This window comes from Chaetodon auriga, chromosome 6 (genome assembly GCF_051107435.1).
Source record: "Chaetodon auriga isolate fChaAug3 chromosome 6, fChaAug3.hap1, whole genome shotgun sequence".
Taxonomy (NCBI): domain Eukaryota; kingdom Metazoa; phylum Chordata; class Actinopteri; order Chaetodontiformes; family Chaetodontidae; genus Chaetodon; species Chaetodon auriga.
In genome coordinates this window covers 28,610,678-28,620,000 of record NC_135079.1, presented here as the reverse complement: position 1 = coordinate 28,620,000, position 9,323 = coordinate 28,610,678, and the positions used below count along the sequence as shown (strand labels likewise).

Here is a 9,323-nt window from a genome sequence, read left to right as displayed (position 1 = left end):
AAACTTTAGTAAGAACACAAAAATCATGTGTCTGTTTGTCCAGGGTGGTCAAGGTGAGGCTTAAGTGTTGGCAGGTGGTGCATGAAAGCAGAGACTCAGGGTGCTAGTGCATAATCCTGATGGGGATGAACATTATGAGATAAAAGTAAGAGAGAATATTCTTAAAGTGTTTAAGTACTTAATCAATCTTGGGTTGTGACAGATAGGAAAAGGGTGAGTCAAGCACGAAAGGAATTGCCAAAAGTATAGTAGTGGCTGTTGCTGAAAGTTGTGAAATTGTAAACCCCAGTGGGCGGGTGATGGTATACCTCTGCTCTGGTCCAGGAAAGGAGACTATTTTAGCCAACAATCATTCTTAAGCGCATTCAAAGGCCAAACTAATGGGAGAAAAGAACAGAGGAGATAAAAACTGCAGCTCAGATATCATTACAGGTTACAGGGGTGTAAGAGGGAGGCAAGCAAAGAAGTGAACAATAAGTTCTGTAAAAGTCTCTCAGAAGAGGCATAACAGCATACTCACTGGAGAAAGAATAAAAACATTGATCAAGAAAAGAGGGACATAACAGGGGTAGAGGAACAACATAAACAGGAGCAGGGATTGTGGACAGGCAAGCTAGGCCGTTTCTTGGAGCCCCAGGCCACAAGGGGGGCCCCGTCCACTTATTCACAACAACGATTATTGATAGGCCTGGGCTGGACCTCACTTTGAGAACCACTAATCTATTTTTTCAGTATTCATCTCAAATGTCCCAGAAATTGTGCATTTATGTGCGCAAAAAAAAAAAAAAAATTGCGGCGTGCACGGGTGGGGTGGGGGCCCCAGGGATTTCTTGCTTGGAGCCCCAAGAGACCCTAGTACAACTGCTGAGCATAAAAGGTATTAAGTTGTAACTGAGTGGGATAAAACATAAATCACATGGGAGTGAGTCCTGGAAAAAATGGGAAAGAAAAAGGCAGAAGGAGAAACTACTACCCCAGCTAAATTAGTCATGAGTACATTCACGAAGCATGGTGCATTGGTTTAACTGTGTCTGCAGGAAGAGAGCATCTTCCACTAGGTTAGACCAGGCTTTCGGGCTGAACGGTCCCAATGCCTTGAAATGCCTGCGCAATACTGATGTAATAATATCAAAGCCATCCACATTAGCCATGATTGATAACTAAGCTACCTTACTTTTCTCGAAATTACGAGATGCTGATGATGTATTTACGAGACATATGTTTTTCTTATGCAACATTTATCATTATGAAAAGCACAATAACCAATTTGACCATATTTTGTCATTTGGTAGACTGATCAGCAGTAAATTAATGCAGATAAAGGCATCCCCTCTCTCAGACAACTTGACTGAAATATGAAAATTGCTCAGAATAGGTAATCTTTCATTTTATTTTGTCATCTTTACCTATGTGGCAGAGTTATCATTGTGTGGCAAAACAGTTAAAAACCATTATTATTATTATTATTATTATTATTATTATTATTATTATTATTATTATTATTATTATTCGTAATAGTAGTAGTAGTAGTAGTATCAGAAAAAATAAAGAAAAAAATATTTCCATAATGTGCTGAAACTCTTAACAGCAAGCTGTATTCAACCCCTTAAAATCAGACAACAACAGGCTTAATTCATCTCGGTTCAGCAACTGGCCCCCATCACTCCTTTGGATTAGAGGGGTTTGAGTGCTAATCAGCAGTAGTGCCTCTCTTAACATAACACACCACAGTCCATAGAGGAACATATCACAGTAAGACAGAAAGTTATTCTGATCTGTGGCTTGAACTGTTTACACCCCATATTCCATGCTCTTCCAGAAGTCTGTTCTGTTGTTCTGGGCCTCTTCTCTTCCCCAATCTTCTTATTTTTACTTCCTAAACCTCCCCATTTACATCCTTTTCTTACCCATCTAACTTTTGGTGTTCCCTCAGAGGTATTCCGCTCAGCATTAACACTGGGCTCACCAGCTCCAAGTGAGTCTGTGGAATTTCTTTCATAGTTTGCCACTCTCCTCCTGAAGGATCGCACAGACATGTGCTTTTGTATACATGTCACAAACCTCAGGGTAGAGGTAGATGCTCAGACATGTTTAAAGACAGAGAAAGGGGAGAAGGGTGAGTGAGTTAGAAATGAAGGCCTTTCACTTCAATGGAACTGCTTGACTCACACACATATACTCAACCACCATCAGAGTGTGTGCAAACTCAAAAATGCTATTAAATCCATACTTGGTATACAGTTTAACTGCTGTTTCTTTGTATTTTTGCTGTCATCCAGTGTATGCCTTTAAAACAACATCCATGACACGTCTCCTTATCTGTACAAAGATCTCTGTAAACTTACCACAGAGCAACAACATAGATCCAAATAGGCATCTGGAACCAAGCAAACGGTTACATTGTGAACATTGTATACATAAATACCCTCACTTTGCCTCCTGGTAAAACTCGCATTGTCACTGCATCACTGCTGAGCCCTTGAATCTGTTAATTTGATCTCCAGCAAGGACATGACAACAGTGTTTATTCTGAGAATAAGCATTGTCTTTCTGATTCATTTCAGTTTCACTCAAAGAGCTACAGTGCTGGCTCATTAGCTATTTAGCTATCAGAGATCTTAATGTAAGAAAAATGAGACAAACTGAAAAGTTTCCAAGCTCATTGCTGTTAAAAAGTTCAATGTTTTGAACATGCGAACCAAAATGACCTCTATGGATGAAGAACCTCAGCAACAACAGTGTTGATCCTGTCACCGCAGACACATAAAATAAACACAGTTATAACTGAAATTCCACTTTAAGAAACAAGGGTGACACAGGTCAGATCAGTATTAGGGTATCACTTCTATTCTATGTGTAGTACCACCTGAGTCAGACTACAGTGTATGGATGCATGCCAAGCATATAAGTGTATACAGGTACACAAACATCAGAACTCAATGTGTGTGTCTTAGAAAACAGGTAGAATCCAACATACTCTGAAAATAAACTGCAAAAGTGAAATTCCCACATCTGCATTTGGATATTATTGCAAAACGTGAAATATTGTCATTTAAAGGGGAACTCAGCCATACAGGCCATTTTATTAGTCATGGTATGCTTTGTCACGTTACAAAGTGAGGGCATATGAGGGCAGACAGGATCCAGTAAAAGATACTACTGGTTGCATGATAGGAAATGTAGGATCCAGCTACTTGAGCCATACTAGAAACTAACAATCAGAATATCTCAGCGTCTGCTGCATCTCTTGTAAATCCCCTAACCCTCACGACTTTATAGAACATTATTTAACTTATATTTAGCTAAGTGCTGATTTCACGACTGCATCTTATATGTGTGTGTGTGTGTGTGTGTGTGTGTGTGTGTGTATATATATATATATCATGAAATTGCTTCACAACAATTTTAATCAACACCTCCCTTTTTATTTTTTTTTTTCTCTTGTATTCCTTGTAGTCTATATATGAAAATACTAAAAACAAGTGAACTTTTCACTTTACTGTAAATGGTAAGCCAAAATATATGTTTTAGCACTAAACAGGTATGGTTAGAAGACAAACAAAAAGACTCCATGTCTGGTGTTTATTCACAAAAAGACATCTGTTTTGATATGAAATTAAAATGTGAATGCTGAGCTGAGATGGATTTTGTATGATCAGCAGCTCAGCAGTATTTATGTTGAGTTGTTATTATGAGGTCACAGGAAGGAATAACAAGGTTAAACCAGACATACACTCACTCACTCACTCACTCACTCACAGACATACCCGTAATTCCAATCAAATGTCTTTTAAGCACATGTAGTCACTACAGGGGAAACTACTTCCCAAAACAATACATTAGAACAGATTACTGTCAATCTAAGTGATTCTCAATATTTTAAATTGGGTAGTTTATACAACTGATACAAATGACACTCAAATTATGTATTATTAAGTAAAATATGTCTACTAACCTTTCTTGATTGGTACTTGACACCAACTGGTAGGTATTTGGTTACGAAATACTAGAATCCTTGTATATGTACCACTTGGACAAGTAACTCAAATACTACGACCCATAACTCCTTGGTGACTTAGTTACTCATCAAAGAACATTATTACCTGATGCAAAGCAACTGAACTAGCATCCTTAGCACTGTAGGACATGCTGAGAAGGTCTGATCCTAGAGTCAGGAGGCAAGCTACCAGACCAACATGATGTTGAAGATAAAGACAAATCCACAACTGGGCTGTTCAAAATACAAGCTTGCACTTGCACTCCACTGGTATTCATTATGCCATGTGATCAAAGAGTTTTTCCAGTTGAGATAAAAAAAAGACATATTGATTTGTTCTGTTCCCCTAGAGTCACAGTCATCTCTTTGTGTCTCAGAGTGAGGTTTCCTTGGATTCTGGCACAACTGGTTGGAAGGTTAAGATCTCTGTGAAGGTGTGACCTAAAGAATGAAGCAAAGCAGGACACTGATCAATGAATGAGCTCATACTACCTTTCATATCTCATATTATCTCCTTTGCCCTTCACTCCCCATCCTTCACTGGTGTTTTTTTTTTCCCTTCCTTGCACAATAATCAGCATGACTCCTCTCTTCATCCTTACGTTTCCACTGGCCCAGGGGCAGGTCTGTGTTGTCTAGGGAGTGGTCGTATGGCTGTGCTACCGTTTCCTCCTCTGGCTCTCTGTACTCAGTGAAGTATGGCAGTGTGAGCGCCTCTGCAGCGGTTACCCTGTTCTCTGGATCCAGCAATAACATGCACTCCAATACAGACACGGCTGAGGAAGGAACGGAAAAAAAATGGAATCACAGTTTGACTGCTAAACTGACAATAGATGAAATTAAAAGGCTGAGCACATTCTACCTTGTGGATTACTTGTGGAAAACACCTTCTGAAGGTCTTTCTTTTCCATTTTTGGAAGACTTTTGATGTAGCTTTTGGCCTAGGAGAAGAATTTGAGACATGTGGCACAAATCATTATAACCATAACCAACAAAAAGGACTCTGTGTTTGTGTGTAAGGTGTTTGTCTTTATATGTATATGAACTTAAATATCTATAAACTGATTTTACCAAATTGTTCTTCCAATTCTTAAAACTGAGAATTTGGGGCCACAAATGGGTACCACAACAAAATCAGTGATCTTTAAGTTCTTGTATGTGTTGCATGTTCTAAACTCACGTCTTCAGATTCTAGTTTTGATATAAATTCCTGAGTTGGTGTTCCTGTGGTCTTCATGATCTCAGTCAGCTGATCTAGGTCTGTATCCAGGGATCAAGGGTCAAATGTGATAAGTCATATACACAGGCCACTTCTTTCAAGTGCTTCAATAGGAAAAATTGTGAAATTCTACACTGAGCAAGCAAAAACCTACATTCCTCTGTCTTTTAGCTCTGTTAATGTCTAGAAGGATACGGTCGCTGCCTTTAAAAAGAGGTTTTCCTTGCAGCATCTCTGCCATGATGCAGCCCACAGACCAAATGTCCACTGAGGAAGAAGCAGAAAAATAAATAAATAAATAAATTAAAAAAAAAAAAATAAATCAAAATCAGACTTAATGTTAACATCTTACAGAATTTACAATTACTGGACAGTATAGTCCAGTGATTATTATTCATCATCTGACTCAACTGAACAACGATGTTTGTAAACACCACATCCTACCACTTTCACACAAAACCCAGCTCTACATCGTTTAAAAATATATTTATTGGCTATTTACATATGAAGTGGACATCTTCAGTGTATTCACACTGAAGCTGCAGTGGAGTTTTTAGCTGCTGTCTAGATTAACCATTCACAATCATACAGACAAATCTGCTGTCGAAGAGGAATAAAAACATCATTTCTACTGACTGTAGCCTCCATAGACCAGAATGTGCTGCAACCACAAGGAAATCGTTAGAAATTAGTACCAAAGCAAAAAGATTTTGCCTGTTCGCTGGAGCTTGTAAAGTTCATTCTGAGAAATGTAGTGAATCACTCACTGAAGCAGAAGCCCTGAGTTGAGGGCAAGTGAGGACACTTAAAGAACTGATTCATGCTATATCATAAAATAACATGAGGATTCAGTGCTAATGGGGAACACTGAACATGACACTGATGAATGATTACAGATTGAGAGTGGCTTTTTTCTCTCAATTAGCTGTTCCTTACCAGTTTGAGTGTAGTGCATCCAGCTCAGGATGACCTCTGGGGCTCTGTACCAGCGAGTCACCACGTACCCTGTCATCTCACTGTCTGCCTGCCGTGCTAAACCAAAGTCCAGGATCTGACACAACATGAAATGAAACAGAGTGGAGTTAGACACAACAAAACATACATGGTGTATGTTTTGTTGTTACTGAGATAACAGTCTGGTGAGAAGACTTTAGGAACTCAAAATTGCCAATTAAATTCTGGGCAATGCATTAATGATTTCATCATTATAGATTGTCCATGGTTAAACTGTAACTCCATGAATTAAATATCTTGAAATGAGGACACATAATGGGTTGTGGGTTTTTTTGTGCATCTGTACCTTGAGCTCACAGTCTTGGTTGATGGCAAGATTTCCTGGTTTGAGGTCCTGCCAACATTGATATGAAAAGACTAACTATGAAAATATGTGAACTAAGAGAATAAGTAAAATCCAGTTGTAATAGTATAACAAAATGGGGGATGTCAGTTTATACAAGAAACATAAACTCCATTTCACATTAGATAACTATACGTAGTACATAAAAAGCAACTTACCCTGTGAATTATACCAGCAGAATGAATATACTGTAATAAAAGAATATAACAAGGGCTTCATCAACAAGACAATTAAATAGTGAGGTAAGAAACTGCCTACAGTGTATATGATCAAATCAGATTTCTCCACCTTCAGCCCTTTGAGCATCTGATAAACCAAATACTGAATCTTTTCTTCTGACAGCCTTTGCAGCTTCATCAGCTTCCCCAGATCTGTCCCCATGAATGGCATCACCAGATAACTTGAGGAAGAAGGAATGTTATGAGGAGAATACTTTCCAAATGGATGACATTGAAATAATTTTGCCAAAAGCCGTGCACAGGTAATATATAGGTCAACACTGTTCCTCAGCGGCAGAAGCATAATATGCACTTACAAGTCATGGAATATGTCCAGAGAGAGGTCAGCCGTAAACACATCTAATAGGCCAATCACCTGCAGACAGATACATACAATATATTACACAACTGGAGACAATCTTTTGTCCTTTGCTTCATTTTTAACAAAGAAATGCTGCATGTTCTTACGTAATTTTTGCCCATGGAGATTAAAAACTTGTCAAAACTGGTCTGATGTAAAAAGAAATGCAGTCCTGAGGGTCTGGACCCCTCAGCTACTGATCATGCTGTGTCTCACATTTTCATGTTTCATGTGTTTGAGAAGTCTCAGCTTCCTGTAGGCCTGGACCTCTCAGCTATGTACTGATCATACTGTGTCTCACATTTTCATGTTTCATGTGTTTGAGAAGTCTCAGCTCCCTGTAGGCCCGCTTGGCGAACAGCTCAGATTGGAAAGGTCTGTACAGCTTCTTGATGGCCACTTTGGTTCCTGTTCTGGAGTCCACTGCTGAGCTGAGGGCAAGAATATACCAGAGTGTGTGATATAATACCTTACCAAAGAGAATCAGCTAATCTTTAACACGACCAGTGGGAGGAAATAATAATCTAACCTCATAACTTCCCTGTGATCAGAGGTTAAAAAAAGAAAAAAAAAGAAAAAAGGAGATCTCTCCCATCCTCATCCATCATCATAAGCCCAGCACACTGATTCCATGGATCTGCAACTTCATGACCAACTGTTATTAGAGCATGTGCTACCATTGACATCTCTCTAATAGGACGTATCCCAAATGTGGAGTTGTGCAGGGAACCGTACTAGAGCCCAGGTAGCAAGAAGCTCTCTGCACTCCTGGATTGTGCACTCCAGCAGAGAGATGGCCTCTACTGTATCATGGCTTTGCAAGAAACCCAGCTTAAGTCTAGAGTGACTGTCACCCCGACCCCCACCACCAGGTTGTCAGAAAGACCTCAAAATACAGGAGATCATAATCTAAAAATGTCGGTGTACTTGTAATGTTTAGTCTATTTAATTTTTTGGTCTGGCCTACTTATGGTTTATTGTAACAGCTAAATAATTAAGTGTTTTTAGAGACTATCGTCTTTATGAACCTGTGATAATGCTGAAAGGTCAATAAACAAATTAAACCTTGCCAATTCCCCTCTCTTCTGCTACGTCCAGCAGTGATCAGTTCGTAGCGGGAAGCTCCGATGGCGCCTACAGGTAATCATTGATAACAAAGGAGCCGCATGCAGCGAGACGCACAGTCATGCTTCGAAAGCTGTTTCATTGTTGCAAATTAGTAAACTTTGGTGAAGCACCCGTGCCCTCTTTAATTTAATAATCTGAAAGATGACTAAAGATGATGGGGTAATTATGGTGAAGAGAAGATGTCGATGCAGTGTTTCCATCATATAAGGAAGTGAAGCAGCAAGTGTTAAGCGGAGCGCAGATACTTTTCTCTTTGTGTGGCTGTGGCACAATACGGCTGTGACTTCATCTGATACGCCGTTTTCTTTGTCACCGTGCTCTACATAAACCAGCAGTGTAATCGGTGTTATAGCTTCATCCAGTCTCACTGAATTCACTCACCATACTGTCCCGTACGCCCCTGTCCCCACCTGCCTCAGATCCCGGTACCGGTCCGGTACTTCCCAAGATGTTTTGTTGACTTCTTGACAGTAATAGCCGGGCCTGACTCGCTTAGACATCCTATTTACGTAAGCATCAAATAAGGAGTCAAAAAACCTGTACTCTTTCGTTGACTTGTGTCTTTCGTTACTACACACCCATTGTCTCAGATCCCACCTACATGCTCATTCTCGGTCATTGCGCAGCTCTGTTTGTCAGCCGCGCAGGGCGCACCCTTAGGTCACCAAAACCACACCTGAGGCCTGCTTGAGGCCTACAATTAAGGGCAGGTGAACATTAAACTGGAATCTGAGTAATAACCTACTGAGCTGCCAACATGGCATGATATCTAGACAGAAATCTGAAAGTCGTCAATATCAGGCCTGGTTAAATGGCAACACTTACCGCTGGGTATGGTGCTCAGTGTTGTGCCACTTTGCGCAGTAGTGGGGTAAGCAAATGTTTAAGACTTGCAGGGACATGAACATAACTGAGGCCCTGGGGTGAAGATACACAGCCACGTGGTTAAATAAATGCTAGACTGTTTCATGCGTTCATAAAAATGAACAAGGAAACCATGGCATAATAAACACAAAACATAGACAAGATATTTATATAAGCAG

At 39.8% G+C, this 9,323-nt stretch overlaps 1 protein-coding gene across 3 annotated transcripts; it reads right to left on the bottom strand.

The window, feature by feature from the left end:
* Positions 1 to 1,534: 1,534 nt before the first annotated feature.
* mapk12a (mitogen-activated protein kinase 12a) lies at positions 1,535 to 9,234 on the bottom strand. 3 transcript variants are annotated; one of them, XM_076732255.1, is made up of 12 exons: positions 9,106 to 9,234; positions 7,454 to 7,583; positions 7,109 to 7,167; positions 6,862 to 6,973; positions 6,732 to 6,761; positions 6,517 to 6,564; positions 6,153 to 6,267; positions 5,412 to 5,483; positions 5,178 to 5,257; positions 4,860 to 4,938; positions 4,600 to 4,773; positions 1,535 to 4,438 (listed from the first exon to the last, which is right to left on the bottom strand). In XM_076732255.1, the coding sequence occupies exons 1-12, from the start codon at positions 9,186 to 9,188 to the stop codon at positions 4,371 to 4,373; spliced, it is 1,050 nt and encodes a 349-aa protein (XP_076588370.1). In that variant the 5' UTR covers positions 9,189 to 9,234; the 3' UTR covers positions 1,535 to 4,370. The 3 variants fall into 3 exon arrangements, with proteins under 3 accessions (XP_076588370.1, XP_076588369.1, XP_076588371.1); XM_076732254.1 differs by having other exon boundaries at positions 8,662 to 9,119; XM_076732256.1 differs by lacking the exons at positions 7,454 to 7,583; positions 9,106 to 9,234 and adding an exon at positions 7,369 to 7,438.
* Between the last annotated feature and the right edge of the window lie 89 nt (positions 9,235 to 9,323).

Bases quoted from the DNA above. Each gene is read 5' to 3' on its own strand.
- mapk12a (XM_076732254.1), bottom strand. From the start codon at position 8,780: ATGTCTAAGCGAGTCAGGCCCGGCTATTACTGTCAAGAAGTCAACAAA. The intron at 6,762-6,861 runs GTGGAGAAATCT...CTTTTATTACAG, and splicing joins AGATGCTCAAAGGGCTGAAG to TATATTCATTCTGCTGGTAT. The intron at 4,439-4,599 runs GTAAGGATGAAG...TTCATTCTTTAG, and splicing joins GCCCCTGGGCCAGTGGAAAC to GTCACACCTTCACAGAGATC.